The 26,258-nt window shown below is 43.5% G+C and overlaps 1 protein-coding gene across 2 annotated transcripts in view; it reads left to right on the top strand.

Moving 5' to 3' along the window:
• PDE5A (phosphodiesterase 5A, cGMP-specific) overlaps window positions 1-26,258 on the top strand; it is a 103,372-nt gene that overhangs the window by 37,725 nt on the left and 39,389 nt on the right. For both annotated transcript variants that reach the window (XM_004686636.2, XM_004686637.2), the window contains exons 4-9: window positions 8,380-8,451; window positions 9,673-9,762; window positions 12,878-13,015; window positions 14,913-14,980; window positions 21,764-21,872; window positions 22,701-22,788. In XM_004686636.2, coding sequence (XP_004686693.2) covers window positions 8,380-8,451; window positions 9,673-9,762; window positions 12,878-13,015; window positions 14,913-14,980; window positions 21,764-21,872; window positions 22,701-22,788 — 565 coding nt within the window. The remainder of the gene's footprint in view (window positions 1-8,379; window positions 8,452-9,672; window positions 9,763-12,877; window positions 13,016-14,912; window positions 14,981-21,763; window positions 21,873-22,700; window positions 22,789-26,258) is intronic.

Here is a 26,258-nt window from a genome sequence, read left to right as displayed (position 1 = left end):
TTCTCACAGGGGTAAGGTGTTAACCGTGCTTACATTTATGTTTCCCTAATAAGAGGTGGAGATGATCCTTTTTCCGCTCGTGCCCATCTGTACTCTTCTGCAGAGAAGTCGCCCCTCAGTGCCTGTGCTCATTTTCAGTTGAGTTTCTAGGAGTGCGTGTACTCGGTTATAAGAACCTCGGGAAAGGACGCCTCGATGCGGCCTGGGGCTTCCTCACTGCACGTCTGCCACTGTTCCAGCTCGGCTGTTTTCTCCCTCAGCCCTCAGCCACCGTCATGCATGCTACCTGCCACCTCCTGGCTCATTTCTCTCTCCTTGCTCAGCTCCACGAGAGCAGGAATGTGTCACAGGGGAGGTGATTTAAACTTTACTTAAGGGGTACGGTAATTTATTTGAGAACTTTGCTTTCAGAAGTGTTTCCTTGCCATCTCGAGGCTTGGTAACCAAAATAGATCGGCACTCAGGCATAAAGTGGAATTGTAACCAAAGCTGTGTGGTCAGTACCATGGAGGGTTTTCTCGTAGGTGATTTGAGGTCACCAGTAATTGTGTTCTTAGGACAGGACCACCCCCTTTTCACAGGAGGAAATTTCCCAGCGCTACGTGTCTGGTCCGAGGCAGAGTGGGGATTCCAGCCTGTGTTGTCTTATTCTGAAATCACATTATTCTCACCGTGAGATAATTACCTTGCTTCATGATTATTAATGTGAACTAATTACCTTGTTTCATGATTATTAATGGCTATACCAGCTCTTGACTCTTTCATTTGTTCAGAAATGCAAATCATATTTTGGAATAACATAATCCAGTGTCACAGTCAGTGATTCCAAATCCTGTCACTTACTTGGAGTTTTATCAGCACAGCTGTGTGGAGGAGGGCTCTTTTGCCTTGGTATCACCTACAGCCACGAGTTTTGCTAGAGAGACACTTGTCTGCAGCCGAGCTTTCCTGCATGATTGCCTTGCCAGGTTCACCTTCCATTTGGGAGGAAAATGGCAAAATAAAATCGTGTTTTTCCCGACGCAATAATGGACTGTTTCCTCTTAGTGACGAGTATCAAAGATGATAAATTCATATGTACATATATACGCACCTTTTCCCTGGATATCTTGAGTAACTGCAGGAATATTAAGAAGCTTCTAGGCATTTTGGGGCCTGGTCGCTGCCAGAGCACAGTGCACCTTCAGCTCCTCTCCGGCAGAGGTTGGATCTCGACCCTGCTGACACCAGCTTTGGTGTCAGGACATGCAGCCTCTTCAGTGTGGTGGCATGTGATGCTTTATTGCTGCTCTTCTATGTGTCTTAGGGGTACATTATAGGCTCCCCCTTTACCCTATAATTATTGGGAAGCTTCATAAGCACAGCTTCACAGGCTGCAGAGATGTGGGCCTGTCATGAGAGCAGGGCCCCCCTGCAGGCTCCAGGGTCCTGACCCTGCAGCACCACCGCCCAGGGCGCACCTCTGCTCTGCAGGGAGGCGTGGGAAAACACGCTGAGTGGAAACCTGAGAGTTAGTAGGCCCACGGCTCGGCTCGCATGCCATTGTGGAGATGGGGAAGTAGAAAGGTGGCCACAGAGGGTGGTAGAACTATCCTGATGCAAAGCACAGTTGCCCTTTGGATATTGAATATCCACTGTGTTCATGCGTTTGCCTGGTGTGTGCTGGGAGAAGAGCTTTGACTTTGTAGCGAAATCGTTTTAGTGTGGAGTGCTAGCTGAGTCAGGGCCGCCTGGAGAAAGATGCCTCACCTGCCTGTGCCTTCAGTGACTCGCCTGTCAGCGCTCACACAGTGAGGATTCTCAGTCTGAAGGCCCTGGGCCGGTGCGGTAGCCCTCTTCACCTGCAGCCTGGGAGATGCCCCCTCCTCTGTTCCCAGTGGCACAAGGCCAGGGAACAGGAATGGGTGTGAAGTCACTGACCTCCTCTGCTGGGGGGACCTGCAGTTCTGGCTTTTGTGTCAGTCTCCAGAGGTTTCTAGGGAGCCTGCTCACGAGGGCCGCCTGTCACTGTCTTTGGGTTGCAGCCCTGTATCCCAGGGGGCAGCTGTATCCCAGAGCTGGCAAGCAGGCAGGAGGCCCCAGTGCCTCTAGGTTTAAGGCTTTGCCTCATGCATTAAAAGCAATGTGGCAGAGAGTTCAGGCTTTGGCAGCGGGAGGCGTATCTGTGCAGACGGGTGAGAATAAGCACTGGGATAAGACCGGTGTCCAGCATGCCATCGTCTGGAAGGAGCCAGCCTCCCCTGCTGGGAGGTCTGCACAGCCCAGCTGCTGACGCCCGTGGCGGGCGCAGCTTGCCCTGTTGGCACAGCGGGACATGCCCCTTGTATCCCCTCAGCAGCTGCTGACGTGCTGCTGGAGACCTTTCTGTCCCCGTGAGAGCCACGCGGAGATCTACGTGCGGTGAGCGACACACGCATGTTCGGCATCTGTGGTGTCAAGCTTTCATCACCCAGCCCGGGGCAGCACTGTCCCGACTTTCTCAGCAGAAGTTCTCTGCGCTTTTTCTTGAAGAATCTATGTATTTCTGAGGCTGCATTGTCATCAGCGTTTTTCCCAAAATGGGGAATACGTCTGTCGCCCGCGTGACTGTTAAAACACAGTCGCTCGATTTGTCATCAAAGAAAACAGAACTCTCAGCAGTGGCTTGGGTTTGCCTTTATGTCTTTTAAGTTCTAAGTGTGAAGTCGCTCAGTCCTGTTGGTGACAGTACACATTAACAGGGGTGTGTGTGTGTGGGGGGGGCAGCATTGGGCCCCCTGGAAAGCCCGGGTTTCTGGATGCTCCCTTTTCTTCACCACCAGAGACCTGGCAGGCATAGTGCACCATGCTGATGCCTCATCAGGCGCAGGCTGTCAGTCGTGTCCTTAGAAATTGTCTGGTGAGACCGTTAGGAGGACAGCGGAGACATTGAAAGTGGGCGTCCCTGGTTGTCAGATGTCAGGCATGGGGGTTGCCGCGGAGAAACTCAGAGATTTGCAGAAGACCCACTCCCGGTGGGGACGTACAGGGAGTATTCCAAGAGATGATGTGAGGAAGGTGTCGGGGGCGACTTGAGGCGGAGACCTGGGTCTATGTTACCTCATGTGGAGGGTGTGGAGTGCGAAGCCTGGTTTCAGTCTTTATCCCGTACATGGCTGGGCTCACTGAAAAGCTTTGAGTCGTGAGATCGTTTGTGCATGAAGCAGTGTTGGAGCAGCTACAGTGGGCACAAGTGTTAAAGATGAACTGAGGCGAGAAAACCCCAGCTAGAGGTCAGGGTTTGCCAAGGGACACACAGGGTGCAGCATTGGCCTAGGAAAGGTGGAGAAAGAACTGAGGGGTGTGCGAATTGTGATGGAATGCATAGGTCTCTCATTACTGCTTAAAAAAAAAAAAGACACAACCAGTAGGCTACCCACACCCCTGGCTGGTGGCTCCCTCCTCCATCTCCAGACCCTGGAGGACCATCTCCCTTCATAAGCCTTGCGGTGAGGCTCCTCAGGAACTTCCAGAAGGTAAAGGGCAATCCATCCCTCTCCCCGTCACTCATCCTCAAAGGCTCTTGGCTAGGACATAGTGACAGATTCCAAGAACTAGGGTGAGGACCTTGATGGGGGCAGAGGAGATCAACACGCTGACCACATGGCATTTCACCCTCATTTTATGGTTACCTAGGATTTGGAAGAAGGAGAAAGGCTGGGTTGGTCTTGTCGACCTCTGTTCTTGAGTTTGCTCATGGAAAAAAAAAAACAGGAAGAGAAGGGTGTGGGATAAGGCTGCCTTCCAAGCCTCACCTCTGACCGGAATGGCTGCGTGGTGAGGCCAGTTGTGGTTCTGTCTTACCAGCTTATGTGTGTTCTGCCCCAGACAGAGACTGCTACATTGATCGTTACTGGTCGAGCAAATTGTGAATTGCTGAATGCATGATGGAGTCAGGGCAATGTTTGAAAAGAGTTCCGGGTTGTCTCCTGGCTTTTGTGGTCATTGAGTTTTTCCTGGCAAAGAGAAGCTTTTGGCTCAGGGTACAGACAGTCTGGAATCTTGTGACAATAGGACATTCTGTGGGTGGGGGCGAGGTTTGCCCTTGGCTCCTTTCATCCCTTGCGTTTGTCCTTCTGCACGCCCTGCAATCCGGAACTGGGGGTGGGGCGCTCTGTTGGGTTGATGGGTGGCCTCCTCGTTGGGGCAGCTGCTGGATGCAGAAGTGGCTCACTGTGGCCCTGATCTGTTTGTCCCTAACATTCCCCGATGCTCACCCAGCCAGAGGCAAGTCTTGGCCTTTGCACGCCTAGAAGAACACTTGACCCAGTGAGAACATAAGATCTGCTTATGCTGCAGAAAGAGCCGCAGAATAGAAAACAGAGAGGCTGCTTTGTGCTTGGGAGAAAATCGCATAAAGTAACTGCAGGTGCCAGCAGGTAGGCACCAGCACCCGAGCTGTTGAGAGCTCAGCCCGCATTTGTAGAGGCTGTGCCCGTTAGTCCAACGTGTGGCATCTACTTGGCAGAGAAGCTGGCCTTGTAAACTGACACGTGGAAACCTCTGGTTGGTGCTTATTTGCCTTCCTTTAAGGAAACAAACTAATTTGATTAACGGAGCCAATAGGTGACAGAAGGAGGAGAGAGTTTATATTAACGTAAAGAGGGTAGAGGGTGTTCGTTTTGCTTCGGATCCTTGAAATTCAGACTATCAGTCTTTATTGTTTTTTGCCTTGTGACGTCAGACAAGTACTGTCCCTCTTTCCAGTGTGTAACTCTTGTTTTTTGTCAGTGGTTTTAAAAGTGGCACCCACCTGGGATGTATTTAATCGTTTAGTTAATAGGTTGCAAAGAATTGGCTTTTTAAACAACAAAAAAAGTTGTATTTAATTAATCAGCCCTTAAGTTAATCTCTAAAGAGATCAGGGAGAGAAATAATGGGTTATCTGAAAGGGTCCTCATGGTAAAATACCTTGTGCCAGCTGTCGGAAGGGACATAAAGACCTGCTGTTCTGGGGGTGCAAAGATTTGCATGTTATGGGCACGACAGCAGTTCTTTCTGCCAGGCTGAACAGATGCAAAAGAACACCTTCCCCCCTCTTTCTGCAAAAAGGCAGAAGATAGTTTCGCCAAAAGCAATTTTTAAAATGACAGTGAACTCAAGAAAGGCAAATGCCCATGTCAGCAACAAGGAGGGAGAGGCCTGAGGTGGGAGGGGTGAGTCACCCAGACCGGGGCTACAGGACAGCAGGTGCAGGCTGCGGATGGTCTCCCGGGGCGGCAGGGCTGGGAAGTAACCCCCAGGGGAAGCTTAGCTCTGGGAAGGTTCCCTCCACACAGCCGGCCAGCCAGCCTCCCGCAGCGGCCAGAAGCACCAGCGGCCAGGGGAGCTTGGCTCCTGCCTGCAGCTGCAGGCGAGCCACTGCCTGCCTCACAACGGCAGCTCGCACCACTGTACCAGCTCCGAGCAACACGGGCAGGTGGCCGCTACGCTGGGTGCCACGGCCTGGTGCGCACGGGGCTCCTTGGAAAACAGTCCCTTTTAATGACAGAAATGACGAGAACAAGCACCGTAGCACAAGAGAAGGGGGGAGCAGAAGGAGGAGTAGGCAGGTTTGGAAAAAGAATCAAATCGAAATTCTCAAGTGGGAAATAGCACCGAACTGTGGGACACTATTGTGTTGGTTGAATGTTGTGCTAGAATGGTTTGTATTTAGTCTGGTTTCGGGACATTGTTCTCTTAACCAGAGACGATGCTCTTCAGCCCCTAGTTTGAAAAAATACCCGCTAGCTGGGCCTGAGTGTAAAGCTCGCAGACGGAAGCTGGGGTGCGACCGGGCTGTGAGTTTTCACAAAGGAGCGGCCCCTGGGCTGTGAGTGCCGGCCCGTGGGCAGTGGGCTTTGTCTGATCTGCTCTTCTGCTTACGTGGAGGCTTTCGCTCTGCTTCTCTAGTGCCGGCGGATGCTTCCTGACCCCCGTAAAGCACTTACCCCCTCTGCTCTCTCCACACCCTCTCCTGCCCACGTCGCTTTACACATGGCTGAGTGGAGGGTTTGTGTGAGCTGATCGGCCCGCAGTGACTGACCCATTTTCCAGTCTCCGCTGACCTAGACGCTCCAACCCTACTCGCACTGGCCTAGATTTCACAAAATATATTTTGCAGCAACTTTCCCTTTTTTGAAGTCTTTGAAAGAAATATCTTTCTCACTGCCAAATTATATGATAACACAGTGGACTAAAATGTTGATGTTTGATTATTGGTCTTTTAATGTATGACTAGCTTTTTGCCTCTTGTTTGTGAATCAGTAGGAACTTTCTTGTCACTTTGCTAGTTAGTCTTTGCTTCAGGTACAGACTAGCCCTTGCCACTGTTCAATTATCTGAGGTTTGGGCATTCTGTCTTTGTTTTTTAAACACATCCTCCTTTAAATAATTTAAAAATAAAATGTCTCCCAAGGGACTGTGGTGGAGAGAGAACTACCACCACAAATACTGTCCAGAGAGAAACAACAGTGTAAGAAGGTAAAGTAAAATAAAGTGTCTCTGTAAAGCCATTTATGAAAGACAAAACACTCGGTGTCAGCACTTCCCACAGGGCCTCCCTTCTCTCCAGCTCAGAGTCCGGCATCTGTGCTCCCAGCAATCTGGGACCCTCTGTGTTGGGAAACTGACTGTGTGAGTGTAGTTTTTATTCTTTCTTGATTCTGAGCTCCTTCGGGGCTCTTTCTCTTTTTATCACTCTTCAGCACGCAGTGCCTTTGTGTTTGTGAAAGAAATGAATAAATGCTTAAAATAACCAGTTATTTGGTGTTTTATTTATTTATTTATTTTTTGCATTTTGTTTAAATAATTGTTTAGTCTTGTCTCTACTTTTTTCTTTCCTACTTTCTCTCTTTTTAAAGATTATTTATGCATACAAGAGCTGGGGTGTAGGTCAGAGGTAGGTGGTGGGAGAGAATTCACCAGAAACAGAGTAGGGAGCAGAACAGGTGGACCAATGGAAACACACTGCTGAGAGGAGCAGCGGGCCGGTCAGGAGAGGTCTGCCGTGCCATGTGGGTCAGCTCCCTGGCTGGGGATCAAACTCATACTGCAGTGGCTACAGACAGCCTCATAGTGCGGAGACACAACCACTTCATTACGCCTCAGTGGCCTTCAAGAGACTTTGCCTAGCCCCAGTTCAGATACTTTTGAGCTTGGACTAAAGCTGTAAGCATATAGTCATTAAAATTAGAACATCTAGGTACCTGTTAACATGTTTAAGAGCTAAGCAATGTACAGAAGTAATGAAGAGCTGAACCAGGGACAATAACAAGGTACAGGATAATTGGAGGAGTCTAGTTATTGTTAATGAACATCTCTTTACTCCGTCATAGGGTGTGGGGGTAAATTGAACAGAAAACTCCCTCAGACAAGTATGTATTTCCTCTTCCTCTTTCTGCTGTGCTATAAGGGAAATTTTACATCCTCTTCTTGAGTGTAGAGACTAGAGGATGCTGAATAAACAAGGACAGATCATATACCCCTATATACCGCTATTAAATTGCAGATGGAAGAAAGTAGAATTTGTAAGTAAAGAGAAATTAAAACTAAGTTGAAAGTCTTCATAGGACTGAGGTGATAACTCAAACTGAAGTTGGAACTAAACATGGTCAATAAAAGAAACTTTTCAGCGGAAATAGGAGAGGGTTCTCAAAGACTAGCTACATCTTTTGTGGAAACTTGAGATGCATTCTCAGAGGTTATTAGCTTAATATTCTCAAGACACACTTTGGCTTTCATGTACCTTCTGGTCTATTTGAAATAAGGCTCAGCATATTAATTCTCCCCCCCCTTTCTTTTTCCTGCAAAGCCTCTTTCCCCAAAGATAAGTTCATTAATGGTAAATCATTTTCAAGAACAGAAATTTCAAAAGCGCTTTGGCTATATTGTTATATTGGGAATCTTTCCCCCCTGACAGTCACCCGCTTTTGTAACTGCTGTGATTGACCACTGGGTTGTGTTTCATTTTTAATACCAGCATTTGCCTGTTTGAAATATTCATTGCAAGCCAGTATAAATTTTCCCCCGTATTTTATTTGAAATGCGATAGGAATTTAGTGTTCCTTTTTGTACAGCCGCCATGAAAACTATGCACATAAAATATTCACAACAATTTCTTGCACAGTGCAGAGTAAAAAAAAAATCACAGAATTGAATATAATTGGGAATGAAAGAAGTTAAAAGCATTTGAACTCTTGCTAGGAGAAAAGGTCATAGTAAATGACAGAATCACCGCAACTTACTTTGTTTCGTTGTTGTAGGTTAGTTTTACTTTTAAAGCACATGGTGAAATTCCTCTGTGAACATACTTGGCTGAAGTTATACCAGTCACTTTTTGACTGAGTCACCTAAATGACCACCCTTCTTTCCCCATACCAGGTTGTTGGTGTGGCCCAAGCAATCAATAAGAAATCCGGGAACGGTGGGACTTTCACTGAAAAAGATGAGAAGGTACCCAAGTGTGTGTGTGTGTGTGAGTGTGTGTGTGTGTGTGTGTGTGTGTGTGTGTGTGTGTGTGTGTGTGAGATAAGCGCATCTGGGTCACTGCTAGTCTCTAGAGTGTGCAGTCTTGCAGAATTAATTGTTGCAAAAACCGTTGAGCTGAAAAATTATATTTTGTTTAAAACGAGCTGAGTGATTAAAAAATGACACTTTGCTAGGGTTGAATCCAGAACTGGCTTCCCCTGGAGTCAGCGTGGGATGGGGGGGCAGGAAGCCCTGCCCCGCCCCCCTCAGCTCACCCTGAAAGCCCTTCCTGGTGCGAGGCCTCCACACCGAGTAGCCATCTGTTGGAAAGGTGTCATTTACCTTTCAGCACTGCTCTAAAGAAATAGCACCTGGCCCGAAAGCTTGCTCCAACCTCAGGAGTTGGCTGAAAACTGAAACTGCTTCCTTGTGAAGCAGATTTCAGTGTTTTCTAAGCTGCGCACGCAGACAGTGCGGGTGGCAGGTGAGTGCAGGCCGGCTGATGGGAGTGCAGCCTGGGGGTGGGGGGACGCTGCTCCCCCTCCTCTCAGCCCTGGAAGCACCTCGTGGACATGCCTTGTTTGCATTTAAGGATGGGAGCCCTTCCGTTTGTTTACAGCTGCATTCTGCCAGCTTTATGATTTATCAAACTGAATATGTAATTATTTGTATAGCGAGGGGCCCACTGGTTTTCTGCTGCCCATGTACATGGCTATTTGTGTCGCTTCCCTGAAAATGAGTAGATGCTTTCAAATTGAAACCACTCCAGCAAGATAGTGATTGTTCTCTCCACCCCAAATGCTGGATTGGTGCCATGTTTTACCAGAGCTGTGGACATCAGGTGTCCTGATGATGGCACCCAAGAATGCGTGGTGGGGCATGTTCTGCTGTGGAATACGTGATTGAAAGAGTGACCGTTCTAGGCCGCGCTAGCTCTTGGCACATAAATCCATGACAGTGATAAAGTGTACCATGTAAAGATTGATTTTAATTGATAATCATGACTATATCACCTTGCTGTAGAATAATAAGGATGGCAGACTCTAAAAGCACATCCTGAAACCCTTCTTGGTTTTAGGCTGGGTAAATGCCCATGACTTTGGCCTTCTAATATTTATTTATACTGTAAATGTTTTTAATGTCTTTTGTGACTCTGGTAATGTAAGAAGGCATTTTGCAGACAGTTCTTATTTGGCTGTTTCCTAGGATTTTGCTGCTTATTTGGCATTTTGTGGTATTGTTCTCCATAATGCTCAACTCTACGAGACGTCACTGCTGGAGAACAAGAGAAATCAGGTAAGAATTACGATAAAAAGTACCTAGGAGTTCTTTATTTTTTTTTTTTCATTCTGAATTTTTACCCGACTAATGGGCATATGATGGACAAGTCAGATAGTAGAAATTTGCTCGCGAATCATTTTGCCTGCTATAATAGTTATTTTCATAACCTATTTTCTATACTCTGTTGCTTTGTCATTGTTACGCAGTTCACTTGTCAGGCAAGAATTTATTTTACCCACACCACTTCTGCCATTACCCTTATCTACAGTATCTTGGTGTGCTGATGGATTGCAACTGTAATGTAATTGTAATGTAAATAAGGCTTTCAGGTCTCCTTCTGTCAATTAGAGGCTTCCATTCTCTCCGGATTTCAGGCTTTCTGAGATGAGCATCTTGGCATACCTCCTCTCTTTCTAACCTCTCCTTTTCACATTTCTCTGCCCTATTTCTGGCTCTAAATTCCAGCCTGTTCTTAATTGCAATGCCATATTACCACTTTGTAGTATAGGTTGATGTCTGGGAGCATGATCTTTTATATATCTTGTCTTTCCTCTGCTTTGGCATTTTAGGGGACTTTGGCTCTGCCATATCAACTTTAGTAATGTTTGTTTTAAATCTTGGAAAATTTCCTTTGAAATTTTGATAGGGATTTGCATTGAATCTGTTTATTACTTTGGATATGCTGACCATTTTAACAGTGTTAGTTCTTTCAACCCAGGAATAGGGAGTATACCTTCCCATTTCTTTGTCTCTTCTTTCTTTGAACAGTGTTTCAGTTTCATTGCATAGGTCACGCACCTCTTTTGTTGAGCTTATTCCTAGGTACCCAATACTTTTTGATCCAATTGTAAATGGCATTATTTTCTTGAATTCTTTTTCTTCTAGTTTGATGATAGGAATGTATTGACATTTATAAATTAATATTTGTGACCTGCCAGTTTACTGATTTATTGCTTCCATTAATTTTTTTTAACTCAGTGTTTGGGTTTTCTATGTCTATTATGTCATCTGCAAATAGTGATAATTTTACTGCTTCTTTCCTAATTTAAACACCTTACACAATTTTTGTTTTGCCTGGCTGCTCTGTTAGGACTTCAGGTACTATGTTTAATAGCAGTGGTGGGAATGGACATCCTTAATCTTAACAGGGAAATCTTCAGTTTCTCACCATTTTGTATAATGGTAACTGTGCGTCTGGCATATCTGGTCTTTATTATGTTTAGATGTGTTTCTTCCTATTTTTTGAGAATTTTTATCATAAAAAGATGGGCATTGAATCTTCTCAGATGTGTTCTCTGCATTTATTGATGTCGTAGATTTTTACCTTTCATTATTAGGATGAATTGATAAACTTTTCTGATGTTGAACCTTGCACCTTGGCATAAATTTCACCTGGTAATGGTATGTGATCCTTTTAATGCATTATTGAATTTGATTTGCTAAAATTTTGTTGAGGTATTTTGCATCTGTGTTCATCAGGGATTTTTGCCCTATCCGCTTTTCCGTGATGTTTGTGCTTTTGGTTTCAAGGTAGTGCTGGACTCATACAGTACCTTCAGAAGCATTCCCTTTCTTAGATTTTTGGAAGACTTTGAGAATTCAGCTTTAAATATTGGTAGAACTCACTAGTGAAACTGTCTCTTCTTGGGCTTTTGATTTTTGGTAGAAATTGATTACTGTTTCATTTTCTTTGCTTTTAAATTGGTCTGTTCAGGTTTTCTACTTTATTCTGATTGTGTCTTAGAAAGTTATATTTCTAAGATTTTTTTATTGACTTATAGATATGCATAGTCATCTCATGATTTCTTTAATTCTGCAGTAACTTCTCCTTCATTTCTACTGATGTGTATTACCTAGACTCTAGTATCCCAAGGTTAAAGGTTAGGTTATTTGAGCTCTGTTTCTTCATGCAGGGCTGTATTGCTATATATGTCTTCTCCCTTACTGCTTTAGCTGAATCCCAATGGTTTAAGACTTCAAGTCTTCATTTTCATTGATCTCCAGCTATTACTTAATTTCTTCTTTGATTTCCTCACTAACTGATTAGACATGCAGTCGTAGGTAGCTCCTGTCCCTTACATGCAATGCTCACCATGCTCTGTACTTGTGCTTCTTTTAATCCGGTGACTTAAATTTCTTTAGTTTTTATCAGTTTATCATTATTTCTTTGATCAGCTTCCCTTGCCTCTGTTTTTTTTTTAAGAATTTGTTTGTAAGTTATTAGAGAGCCCATTGCCTGTGAGACATTGTCCAGACTCGTGCACTGTTCTCAGCTCACATTGACCCTGTCCTGAGCATGCCTTCGATCTTGTCCCTTTATTCCTGTGCCTCATCACTGTGCCAACTGCTTCAGAAGACATACAAGGCTTTTTGTTCTGTATACATCTACAATCTCATCTCCCCAGCTCTTTGCTTTACATTCTGGTCAATGTAGGCTACTTTCTCTCAACTAAATTCTTGTACACTAACATATTTCCCTTTCCACGCAACCAGATTGAATCCTATAGGTTTTTAAGATCAAAGATAGAATAGTAACACCTCTAGTGTAAATTTCTGAAATACCTTTCCTCACCCCTCATCACCTAAAGGCTTTGTAAGACTAGAAGAGATGCTTTAGGACTTAGTGGAAAGAGAAAGAAATAGAAGAAAGAGAAAAAAAAAAAACCCACAAAGGAACTTTTAAAGAAACTCCCGAAGCTTTCTTTACTTTGGATAGTATCTTTTGTGCTCTGTGAAAATGGTGATGACACTGATAAACTTGGTCTCTGAAGTTTGGAACATTAGCAGAAACAGTGCATTTTACGAATGCTTTATAAACATGAACTTGTTTAGTCCTCACAATCGCCCACTGATTTGGGTGCTACTCTTGGTCCCATTTTAAAGAAACTTGTCCTAGGTCACCTAGCAGGAAGGGGAACATGGTTAAGAAATGATGACTCTGGCCTTAGGATCTGTGACTGTAAGCATTGTATTGACAATCACAGGGTGTTTTGTTAGTAAGCAGAGACACATACATGACATTCTTGAATATAAAGTTCATAGGTATAGATAAGTGAGTTATAACTGATAATCACCTCAATGCTTTAGTAATTACAATTACAAAGTAACAGGTCTTAAAATTTTTGTCTAGGTGCTGCTTGACCTTGCTAGCTTAATTTTTGAAGAACAGCAATCATTAGAAGTGATTCTAAAGAAAATAGCTGCCACTATTATCTCATTCATGCAGGTGCAAAAATGCACCATCTTCATCGTGGATGAAGACTGCTCCGTGAGTACAGAGTATGATTTATTTCTTTTCAGAAAGGCAACCGTTAATTCCTTGCAGCTCAGTTTTAACCTTCTCACAGACCCAGCTGGGTGTGGTAGTTCATGAAAAGCCGGTCAGAGTATGAGCAATGCCGATGGAAGAGGGGCAGAGGTGAGGAGAGAGATGCTGCGGGCGCTTCCTGTCTGCCACTTTTGTGCCCTCTGCCAAGTCGTCACCATAGCCAAGTCCCTGTGCTACACTACCAGGAGGGAGAGATACATCATCATATTCAAACACAAGAATTTCCTTTTATCAGGAATTGTTTGGAGACCAAAAGGAATGACCCAATAAAGATAGTATTACTAAAGTTTCCCTGGATGTCATTAAAACCTTTACTGGTAGTATAAAATGACTAAGCTAATCTGCTAGTAGACTTCCATCCACTCACTTGCAACATAAGGGGCCGTGTCAGTGAGGAAGGGTGGTTGTTCCCATGGAAGGCTGGCCGCTGCTACACAGCCCATCCGAGCTTGCTGGTGAGATCCGGACTCTGGCCTAAAGCCCTGTTTATTTCAGCGGTTCCTCTCTTTCTCAGCCTGGGAACCACTGCTTCTTGGGATACTGGTCAATTACTTATTCTTTTTCTTTTAGACCCTGACAATAATAGGTCCTTACTTGGTGGGTCAGCCACGAGTGTAGAGATGACTGCTTGTGCCTAGGTCAATTCCAGCTCATACATGAGATCTGAATTGATGCCTTCTAGGAAGTAGATTCATAGAAGATACTTAGTACTAAACTATACATTAAACATTTAAAAATTGTTTTAGATAGTAATATTGTATCATGTGACTCAGCATTATCTGACAAAATTTTGTATATGTCACTGTCTCCTAACAGTGAATGTGAATTCTTGATGCTGTAGGATAATCAGTATTCCATAGATCTTACTTCATACTTTCATATTCATGTAGAGATCAGATGATAGCAATCCTTTTAAAGTTCAGGTCACAACTCGTTAATGCGGCATGTCAATTTATCATTTTGGCTCTGTGACCTGATCTTTAGCATTTAATTTTTGGAAGTTATACATAAGGTGTTCCTTTTTTAGTCATCTTAAATGTCACTTTCATTAATATTCAGTTTGTCCTTGTACCTGTTAAAACCCATCATGGAAGCAACTGATTTCGGTCAATGACAACTCAAGTATAACCCAGAACTTATACTCTATAGTTTTCTTTTTTGAACTTAATTTGTTGGATTTAGGAATTAAGTGGCTTGATCATTTACAGTTATTTGTTGTTGACAAATACATCAACATGAGCAAAAATCCAAAAATAATGTTTCTCAAAACTCTCAAGTTCTTAAATTTCATGCATATTCTGCTATTCCAAGATCCTCTATAATGCTTCAGTATTATTTTGTGAGATCATTAAAATAATTGTGATTTAATGATCTCACAAAATAATACTGAAGCATTATAGAGGATCTTGCAATAGCAGAATGAAATTTAAGAACTTGAGAGTTTTGAAGAAACATTATTTTGAAACTAAACAATTCATCAGTATGTGATAGAAAAACCAAAGCAAGTCAATTCAGCATTTTTACAAGTGCCTATTAGAAACCGAGAGCACGTGTTTTTTTATATATATATTTATAATATAATAGTCTATTTTTACATCATACTGTACATTTTTTTTTTTCTCATCTCAATTGTAATCTCCGTGGGTTTCCCATCACCGAGTCACCCAAAGCACATGGTTTTTAATACTGGAAAGCAGATTTGAGGATAACATGAAATGGGCACTTGGGCCAGTTTAGTCTGAGGCAAAGTTAAAATAATAGCGTAAGTGTGAGTGTCTCTAGCCAGTTGTTGTTACCTTGTCAGACGTCTCAAATCTTTCTCATTGCTTTCTTTCAGGATTCTTTCTCCAGCGTGTTTCACATGGAGTATGAGGAATTAGAGAAATCATCAGACAGTCTAACAAGGTAAACAATGTGCTTGCAGTCCTTACCACAGTGTGCAGTGCTGTCCTGGTGACTTCATGGCCTGTGTAATCAGGACCTGCTAGATAGACAAAGGCTTCTGCCACACATCCACCTCCTGTCCCCCCCCCCCCATTTCATTTTATGTGAAATGCTTCCTCTTTGATGTTAAAGCTCCAGGGTGTTCCACGGCAGTCGCCCTTCAGGGACTTCTCTCAACACAGTGATGTTGAGATGCGTATGGGCCTGGGCAGGGGTTTTTGGCAACTGACTCAAAGGCCCACTCGTGCTAGTTTAAATTATATTTTTTCAGCACCTACTGGACCCTCAGTGGCAACTTGATCAGGTTATGAGTACACCCCTTTGTGAGTCTGGTTAGGGTTGGAGCCAGCCCCAGACATGCAACGCACTTGGGCAGGAAGCCGGAGGCTCTGCCTGATCCCATGGACATAACCCTGTGGCAGGAGCCCGGCAGAGCAACGCTGCGGCTCCTTTCTCCTAATGTTGAAGTGTGTATTCATTTACTGTTGTTTGGCACTTGGAAACACCTGAGGGATTAATCTGATAGTGGTTTGGGGTATTATTGCTCCAATTTTACGTGCTTCCTGAAGACTTCTGAAAAGGATTTAGAGTAAACTACTGAAAAGGATTTAGAGTAAACTAGCAAATAGTCTTTCTCAGGCTCCTCTTCTTACCCTTAACCCCAAATGAGTGGAGTTTGCATAAGTGACAGGCTCTCCTAAGGACCGAAAAGCATCAGAGACTCTTGGGTTCAGCGTTGTTTACCACGTGGTTCGTTGTTCATCTGTTTCAAATTATTTTTCTATTAATTATGGATGTTGTGACTCATCTTAACAAGATACTCTACTTCATATAACGCCCCATAGATTGTGGGATGAGAAAATGCTCTGAACATGACTCCTTTATATTGAAGTTCTAAAATATATTCACCATATTTGACCTATCAGAATTATTTCATGTAGGGACTCATTAGCACAACTGTCAACAATTAAGCATCTTGGTTGTGATGCTTTAAAAATAGCCTCCATGTAAATCTAGACTAGAACATAGCACAAGGTAGCCAGCCTGATTTCTTCGCAAATTGAGTGTTGTTGGATGAGAGGGAAGGAAGGACTGTTGCTGCCTGTGTGATAGGTGAATCATGATTAGAGTCTGGTTCAACCAAATAAAACAGTGAAGAAAAGTGGAAATTAGAACGTGAATTGAATAATAGGTGTAATGGGAAATTACTGTTATTCTTCTTTGAAATAGGTGAGTTGGATAATGTTTTTTAAGTTGTATTGATATATAATCAATTTATTATAAGGAATTGGCTAACTGTTTATTATAAGGAGATTTATTCCTTATTTATTATAAGGAATTGCTAACTGTTTATTGTTAGGAGATTCACACTTGGGTACTGAAGGATTAAATGTTGTAATGTCTGCATTTTCCTTTAAAGTGGTTCAGTCAAAGAGATAAAATTTCATCTTTTTAAGCAATTATGTTTGCAAATAAATGTATAGATAAGCAGATGGAGCAAACATTAAGCTTTGTTCTGTCTGGGAGGATGATACTCATTTTACTTTTAACTGTATTTTGACTTTTTGGTATATTTGGAAGATTCAAATACACACATCATAAAAAATTGGAAGAAAATGCTTGTTATAAAAACTTGGAAACAAAATGAAATGAAAACTGTATCTTTAGCTCATGCAAATTAGATCTGCCTGAGTTTGCAGCTGCAAGAACAAAACATCCCAGTGGACAGTCTGCTCAGTTCTGACCCCTTACACTGCAGGAGGCCCCTCGCTCTCCTGGACCCATCCGGCTCCCCTTCCCCTCTTCCCTGGCCTCACATTTCCTGTCTTTTCACATCTTCTGCCTGCCATCAAGGGGAAGCAGTGGTTGACAGAGTGACTTGATGTTATTAATTTGTTAAGTGACTTTATTTCAATCCGAACTCCATGATTTCTAGACTAGCGTTTTATTAACATGATGTGTGAAAGGTTGTGTCTCCTGCTGACAAGGGTTTTAGGAATGGGCTAAGGGGCACGAAGTAACTTGGAAGTGCCTGGGATTCAGAATGGCCCCTGACTTGGGCCTTGGCTGGGTGAGGTGGGTGGTCAGATAAACAGGCCTAAACCCGCAGGCTTTTCCCGCCAGCTGCAGGCTGTGTCACGTGCTGAAACTGCTTCGCTGGCCTTTGCTTCCCTCCCGCCCTTGCCGACAGGAGACAGAGCCTGTTCTTTCCCGAGCCCTGTGCCATTGTGCTTCCTGGCTTATTTGGCATTGCTGTCGGGGCGTGTGACCATGTGTGTGTCCGGAGTGTGTGTTTATTCCCTGAGTTGTGCCGCCTCCTCAGCTGCGAAGTGTCTCTTTTCAGGAGGTGTAGTGAGTGAATGACCTATGTTACTCTGGCTTTTGATGCTGTGTTGTTATTTTTGTTGCTTTTCAGACGCCATTTACTAGGGCGTCTAAATAAGACACATGTAAGACTTGATTGTTTTTACCTTTTGGCTTGGATGAATAATGAATTTTTATATGTAGAGCATGAATATTATACTTGTCTGTATACTGTCCGTGGATACTATACATAGCTATAGGACAGTAGGAAAATCGGTCTGCCAGTTCATATTGAAAAATTTAAAATGAGTCATCTGCACCTTACACTGGAATATCTACGGCCCAGCCTTTGTTTATTTATATTTTATGTCTTGTCATCTTTTTTTCAAATTAAGCCAGGACCTCTAAGTAGTGTTAGCTGAGCAAGCCCAGGGACTCGGTGCCATAGTGACCTCTGTTGGTGGATGTTCATGCAAAGCAGCAGCCACCGAGTGTTGACACTCTGCTTCTGATGAGTAGCATCTTCCTTCTGTGTAGGCTGAATGGAAGGTGGCATTCCGCGTATGATTTTTAGTCATTATAAAACAGTTGCAGTATGAAGACCTTTTTAAAGTAAGATTGATTCATAGAGGTGGGTACTGGAAGAGGCAAATGTATAACCCCTTATCGGAGAAAATCATTTCACCCTAATGGGTAAATGACTGGGTAAGCTACACAGTGTTTAATACTTTTCGGATGGCTTCAGGGCTGAATTGACAGTGTTTATGGAATTCGGGACCTTCCAGTTGTTACTATATACTTTACCAACGCATATGTTCTCCCACAAGATGAGAAGGAAGGCAGTTTGATGGTGTGAGCTGAAAGCAAGTCATTTCCTTTGGAGCAACTATTTACCCTTGAAAAGCACATCTCCTTTGGGATTCTCCCAAACAACCCACTAGTTGTCTTTTATAAATTAAAATAACATATTGAAGACAATCTTGAAATGTTAAATGTAAAACTAAAAAATATGGGGGGGTGACTGTCACACATAATTATTAGTATAATCACGTCACTGGTGGGATCAAGCACAGTTAAATTGTGGGGAGTGAGGTTGCCCAAGAATTTGAGAAGGGAAACTCATTTCCAGATAGTGGTGAATTATAAAGTTTCTTGCTTTAATTCAAAAAGCCACTTAATTACAGGGGACAACGTCATGTAAATTTTAAGATATGGATACTTCTGTGGTAAAATTCTACGTTAGTCAGCTTTGTTGATCTGTAGAAGCACATCTTTATGGTTAATGTGTGGATCTAATCCTTTACACTTAACTTTCTTGACGTATGTATTAATGAATGGTATTGATATTAGAAAACATAACTATAGTTAAATGTCATACCCACTACATTAAAAAATAAAGACTTGCATTGCTTTCAGAAATTGGATACAGACCAGAAGAATGTGGAGTCTGAAATCAGACTATTTGTATTAAAATTTAAGTTTCACCACTTACTGGCTTTAGGGCTTTGTGTGACTGATGTAATCGCAGAAAGCCTCCACGTGTTTATCTATGAAATGGGGAACAGGTAGTAAATTGTAGTCTGGATTGAGTGCAACGATATACATAAAATATTTCAGAAAACTTCCAGCACAAAATCAGTACTGAGTAAATGGGAGCATTTTTTTCTGGGTGCCTTCCACGTGTTTTTCTGGTTTAGGTTTCCACTTGGTGCCAAAATTGGTCCGTGTTGGTGTATTCCATGTCCAAATCTCCCCAGGGATGAAGGCCTCCACAGCTCCACTGGCAGTCCCAGTATCAAATGCTCTAGATATGTCCAAATTACTCCAGACGACCCAAGAAGCAGACAACAAGGCTGGATTAAACGTACAAGAATATATTGGGGCAAAGCCCCTGGGCAAGCAAAGAGGGCTGGAGAAGCTTCAGGCCAGCGTGAGAGGAGGGAAGCTGTGTGGAATGCCTGGGACAGCCAGACAGTCCTAAGGAAGGTTTGGCAAGGCTGTTGGAGCCCTGACAGGAGACTTGGCTGGAGAAGAATCCCGCGTCACCCAGAGGGGGACCTGCCTCAGTTTCTCTGAAGTTCCAAAACAGGAACAATGCGGGAGGCTTGTGCGTGTGGACACTCAGTGCTAGGCACAGCCGCCTAGACCCTGGCCACCTAAGCGTCCTGCGGTTGGCCCAGCGAGGGACACCATACCAGCCACCGTAGCAAGGCTCCCATAACCATGCTCTTCAGAGAATGGAAACCACCTTCCTTGCCCTGTTGCACTTTTAAAATCATCCAGCCTGTGTGTTCCAGCCTGGCATCTGCCCGAAGCCAGCATTTCATTCCCAACAGCCTGTAACACTTCACGTTTCCCAAATGCGTGTGCCACGCTTATGCCGCAGCCACGTGTTTGGCGCTGGGCGTTCCTTCCCCTGCCTGCAGTACCCTCTCTCCTCTTGCTCATGGCTTTCTTTGCATCCCTAGTTCTCTTCCAACCTTTTACACATTTCCTGAATGCCACTTCTTCGCCACCTCACTGGGGAGTACTGGGGAGGAAGGTTGCCCATGAATCATTACTTCCCTAGATGAAAACAGCCTACACGAGGTTACAGTGTTTCCTGTGAAGGGGTGCTCACAGCCCAGGGCCAGTGCTGGGGTTGGTATCTGCAGAGGCCCAGAGTCTGCAGCCTGTTTCCTCTGCATGTGTAGAGCTCTCTGCTCCCCTTCAGATTTAGGGATGCACCCTCCTCCCTACCGTACCCCTGTTTTGGAGGGCGGGATGGTGGGCAGGAGGAAGAGCAGGGAGTGACCAACTGTCTTAGATAGGGCTTCTGGAAATGGTCACGCTTCCTGTTACATCCTTTGTCTAGAGCTCAGTTGGGTGAACGTGCCCAGCCAGCTAAGGTGACGAAGAAACGGGGTCTTCATTATGTATCTAGGTGGAGAGAAGAGAGAGGAGTTTCGGGGGGATGTTTGCCGCATCTGCAGTTAGGGCTACCCACACCTTACCTCCAGTAACTGTGGTGATGCCGGCTCTGTGTCACATGTCTTCACTGCACTGTAGGGACTGTACACTTCTTATTCTTAGCACAGCAGCTGACTGACTTGTCTGTCTCCATGTAACCCTAAGGTGCCTCGCAGGTAGCCAGGTGCTCAGTCTGTATCTGAGTGCAGCAACTTCACTGTAGCTGCATGATTTACATAGGGTGAAATACCCCAGTGTGACAATACCGCGAATCTTTATTCAGTTGTCGTTCATTGAAGTCACCATCAGGAAAATTAAAAAATTGGAAATTAAAAAAATGAGGTTTGTTTGTTTAATGGGAATTTTAGAATCTCTTGTCTATTCCGTTGTAGGTTTAAATTTGTGGTGGCTGACAAGTTGGCTAAAACTCTTTGGGGTTTCATCTGGCTTCCCCTGTTAACATTAATGATGACGACAAGAGGAATAGGTCATATTTATCATCCTGGATGAAGTTGCGTACGAGGGTATCTTCAGTGTGTTTTTGGCTCTCCTTTCCTTTTGATTGTTTATGTTAGTGCGAGTATTTCCTGCTCTTTTTTTTTTTTTCCTTTAAATATCACACCGTGTATGGAGTAGTTGCCAGATTTAAAATGCTGTGACCACAAACCCTACAAACCACTCTCCTGAGAAGCAGTTGAGAAGCAGCTCGGATGAGAAATGATAGGAAAGACCCTGGAACTTCAAGGATTCAGAACAAGCGGACATTTAACCTGAGATACCTGTTTTATCCCCACTACCAGAGAATATAGGAAGTTTTCTTGATGAGAAGATCCATATTTTGTGTTTTGAATCCTGCACTGAGAGTAATTACATACCATCTGACATCAGATATATCTTGTATGTTAAACCCGTTAAGTAAAAAGTAGAGAGAAAGAGACTGGGAAATGTAATTTAAAAAAAAAGTTGGAGATGAAATTTCAATTAGAAAGTATCATAAAGGGTCTCAAAGAGAAAAAGGAAAAGGACTTAATAAAATTCTTCCAGGGCTGCTTGATTTGCCCTTGCTTTGAAGTATGTGAAAGGTTGTTGTATTGGGATGAATATAGGAAATAATTGAAGTAAAGCAGGCACTAGACTTTAGTCCTTATAATCTCAAAATCCCAATGGGAAAATAAAACACAGGGGAGTCATTGATAGGGATTTCATAACAAATAGGACAAAAATCATAATGCTCATTAACGGTGATAAGATGACATAAGACATTCAGAAACTTGGTGCAATACTTGCTATCGTTTGTTTTTTTTTTGAAAACATTTCAATTATCTTAACTACCGAAGTTGTGAGTCATCAGCACAACTAGAGGTTAATTGTCCAGTTACGGTATGCATTTGGCCCTGTCATCTGTGAGTGGTAAGATTCAATTGTAATCATTTAACTCCACCCGTTTTATTTTCACTGAACAGAAAGAACTCGTGTCTGTTACTTCCACAGGGAACGTGATGCCAGCAGAATCAATTACATCTATGCGCAGTATGTCAAAAACACTATGGAACCACTTAATATCCCAGATGTCAGTAAGGACCAAAGATTTCCCTGGACAGTAAGTGATCCACTTTTAAACTTGCAGCTTGAAGGCTTCGTTCCCATCAGATCAGCACTTACACTGACTCCTCAGCCGAGACCGGGCCCTGGAATTTCCTATTTTGGAGGTATCCTAGTTCTCCTTAAGCTCACGGAGGAGCATAAAATCATTTATAATGTCTACTGAGAGGTGGTCAGCTCTTGAATGCTACAGCAGTGTAACTATTAAGTTCTCAGTGTCAGTGGTGCTGATCCCCAGAAATGAAGTTCCATCTGTCTCGAACTTACGTAATTGGTACCCTGACCCAGGGAGTATCTGATTTACTTGACAGTAAAGTTTTTCAGAGTAGAAAACTTTGAAACCTAGAGCTTGCTCACAACTTTAGAAAAGCATTGCTCATTGGGGGAGCTGCCTTGATTTTGTCATTTGTGTATCTGGAAGACTTTGTAGAACATCAACAGTAGGGTCAATAGAAACTATAGAAGGACAGGTTTGCAATTCGCTGTCCGAGGTCCCCTGAGACTTTGTAATTCTACTCTTTTTAGGTACGTTGAAACATCTGCACAAATACAGTAGGTACTGAATAAATGCATTGATATTACTATAATCTTTGGAAAGTTTAAAAAGGGAGACTAGAAAGGTTATGGTTATTAATAATGTTAAAAAAAATTGCTTTCTACTATATGTGAACTTCATTATATGTGAGTTTTCTGCACTCTGATGTTATCTCCAGCTACTAAGACATGATTATACTAGAGGTTTCATATGCACAATATATTTTTCATAGCAGCTAATGGGCAATCAGTCTTCATAATTTTTAGTTGCTTTATTTTTGTTTTTGTTTAGAACGAGAACACAGGAAGTGTTAACCAGCAGTGCATTAGAAGTTTGCTTTGTACACCTATAAAAAATGGAAAGAAGAATAAAGTGATAGGTAAAGACTTTTCATTAACCTCTTCTTTGTGCTATTAAAGAGTAAAAAAACAAAAAATATTACCAGGAACTTTTTTCTCTCGTGTAAATTTAATGAATAATGTGTGCAAAAAAGATAAATGGAATAAGGATTTTGTGATGTTTACATTGGTAGTGTCAGTGGGCACTTGTTAAATACCTTTCTATGAAGTATTTTTGTAATTATCATTATCCCTTTTCAACAGAATTTTTAAGGATGATGTATACTGAAATATGAAGTTGATAATGTGTATACTTTAAAGATGTTTTCTGGTTTGTGATTTTTCTTTTTTGTTTGATTGAGGGTGGAGGTTACATTTACTCAAAAATGTATACTGTGGTACAACCCAGAGGTGCAGGGGTGGTGAGAGGATTCACCAGAGACAGAGTGGGGAGCAGAACAGGCCGACTGATCAAGTACACTGCTGAGGGGGCGCAGCAGGCGTGTCAGGAGAGGTCTGCTGCACCATGTGGGTCACCTACAGGGTGGGGATCGAACTCATACTGAAGTGGCTTTGGCTTCTCAGTGCTGTGCTTCAACCTGCTGCACTACCAGGGAGGCCCCAGGAGATGTCATTCTTAAAAGATTATAGAAAAATAGTTAAAAAACAAAAACAGTATTTTCTATGGTTGATTGATTCTTGGCATCGAAGTTTATGATTAAGAGTAAAACAGAAAATGCTGAGTGGTTTTATATGGCAGTTAGGCATGATTAACTCTGTGACAATAACAATAGTCTGAACTATTGACATTCCCCAAAAACTTGGAAATGAAGTAAGTAGGGTAAGCACCTTCTAAAGCCTTAGCTTTTAAACGAAAGCCCTACTAGAGTGAGACTCAACTGCAGACATTGACTTTGGAAAGTCTATAGTTTCCAGGTTTCAAGACTTGGTTGTAACATTATGAAAGCAGCGTATCAGTTCCAAAGGCGAGGAGGTGTCACGACACAGCACAGGGGGAGGCGTGAGAGTGCCGTCAATTCTGTGCCAGACTCAGAGCCCTTTACTGCTTAGACGAAGGGCACGTGCAGAGCTTGCTGGCAGTGACCTGACCACGCGGGTAGTGGCTGGTGATTTCTCGGGGATTCCCTCCCCTGTGATGGGGTGCATCCTTCCTGCAATATGTTACCCCTCTACACTTGCCACCAGTTTGCCTTTCCTGTTCTGATCATCGTTACTCCTGAGATGGGTTAACTTGCAGGAAGAGCGCATCCTCTTAGCTGTGTTCATTGGTTGGTTGCTGAGGCTCTGAGGTCCATCCCAGGGAGATGGGTCTGAACTTGGCGGGGAATCAAGGTCCGGCAGACTGGGGTGAGGGCCTGACCTCAGTGAGGGGCACCCATAAGCCAGCCCAGTGACTACCTGCTGGGCTGGGCCATGTGCCACGTTTAAAAACCTCGAGTTTTTAAAATTCTTTTTTATTGTCGACCAGCACTGTTCACTGTTGTACAGCCTTTGCTGCGCCCTCAGGTGTAGGCCCCAGTTCTCCCGCCACCAGCTCACCAGGGCTGTCAGCACAGACCTTTGCGCTCTTCCCTCCCCTGGTTTTTTTTTTTTTTTTTATGATTTTATTTGTGCATACAGAACTGGGGTACGGGCCAGAGGCTCAGAGATGGTGAGAGGCTTCACCAGAGACAGAGTGGGGAGCAGAACAGGCAGATCGATGAAGTACACTGCTGAGGGGAGCAGCGGGCGGGTCAGGAGAGGTCTGCCACTCCACGTGGTCACCTCAGGCGGGAATCGAACTCATGAGGAAGCGGCTTCAGATTCTCAGTGCTGTGCTTTAACCCGCTGCGCCACCAGTCCCTCCCCTGTTTTGACTGCTCCTGGTCTCCCCTCCCCCTGCTCTTTGTCTCAGATCTGTAATCAGCTAGTTGTATCTTACCTGTTGCTCAGTTTCTGCGTAGTCTACCTATAAGTGAAAGCATCAGATATTTTTCCTTCTCCATCTGGCTTATTTCACTGAGCACAGTCCCTTCCAGCTCCATCCATGTTGGCGCAAATGGCAGGAGTTTGGCATTTTTGATCCCTGAGTTGTGCTGCACAGTGTAGATACACTCCTGAGCTCTAACATAAGCTTTGGATGACACAGCATGACACCAGGAAACGTTGTTATGGAACTTTTTGCCCTAGGAAGTTCACGGGGAAAACTACATTATAAATGTTACCCTTTTTAAAAAATGCCTTTTGATCTCGCATAAAGATTTTCTGTGAACTGTCTTTGGCCTTTACACATTTCATGTCAGCCCCAGCATCGGCGCGTTATTTGCCAGAAAGTTCTCATCAGAAGGGGGCTAGAGACAGCCTGCCACTTCGAGTGGCATCTTCATTTCTGCCCAGCAGCATCTTTGGAATAATAATAACAATAACAATAATAATAATAAACAGTGGTGAGAGGCTTCGATGTCAGCTAAAAGGTGGTTTTCAGATTATCAAGAAACACCTAGTGAGGAAATGCCTCTCCCAGCAGCCTCTTGGCTTCACTCTTCCTTTAACCCACTTGATGGTTACAGGGCTGCTGTTCCCCTCTGTGGAAGTGAACTAAATACCCTTTCACATCTCTTCGGAATCCATGTTATTAAGTTCTGTCACAAGTGTGCCGAAAAAAAAGTAATCAGGCCTCTTTAGCATACATTTTATGTCACCATACTTGCTGAAGAGCTTAAGTAAGTCAGTGTTTTTGGAGATGACAAATTCCCTGTTTAAAAAAAAAAAAGGAAAAGAAAGTCCCTGTAAATAAATTCCCTGTGGAGAAAAAAGAAAGAAAAATTATTTTCCCATTGGGAATTTTTTGGGGGTGGAGGGGTGGGCTCCCCTTGATTCCAAGGCCCAGAGGGAACTTCCCAGTGTCCCTGCTGTTTTGTAAGTGTGTCAAAATGGAGAATTTGAATTCCTGACTCTGTTTCTGTACCCGCAGATGCAGCATGGAAAATATCAGGGTGGTAGATCATTTTTCTTCGATGTCACAGACCAGATTCTGTTAATTCATAATTCTTGTAGAGAATCCCTACTGAGTTACATGCAGAAAGAAAGACAGATGGGCCCATGTGTTTTTTGTAATTTTCCTTCTCCCTCACTTTTTCCATTACTGACATTCAGATGAAATTACAGACATTAGACGGGTGGGAGCCTGCTGTATCACCACACGCATCCTCCGCTGTGTCGTCCCCTATCAGATGTTCTCCTGATGCTCTGACCTAACGCACAGCACGTCCAGCACCGCTTCCAGCACGACTGAGGAGATGTTTCCTTATTTAATGTCCATTTATTCTCACCGATTAGTTCCCCCATTCATTAGGCTGACCCTGTCTCCCATATCGTATTTCCCAGAAACTATTCCGAAGCTATTTCCCATGCCAATTTCAGGACAGATTTTGAACAAATTAGTGTCATCCCATCCAAACAAAAATCCTTGAGGACATCTCCATTTCTAAGTGATGTTTCCATTGTCCAC

Source organism: Condylura cristata, unplaced genomic scaffold, assembly GCF_000260355.1.
Source record: "Condylura cristata isolate star-nosed mole 26May11 unplaced genomic scaffold, ConCri1.0 scaffold00021, whole genome shotgun sequence".
Classification (NCBI taxonomy): domain Eukaryota; kingdom Metazoa; phylum Chordata; class Mammalia; order Eulipotyphla; family Talpidae; genus Condylura; species Condylura cristata.
This window is presented reverse-complemented; position numbering and strand designations above follow the sequence as displayed.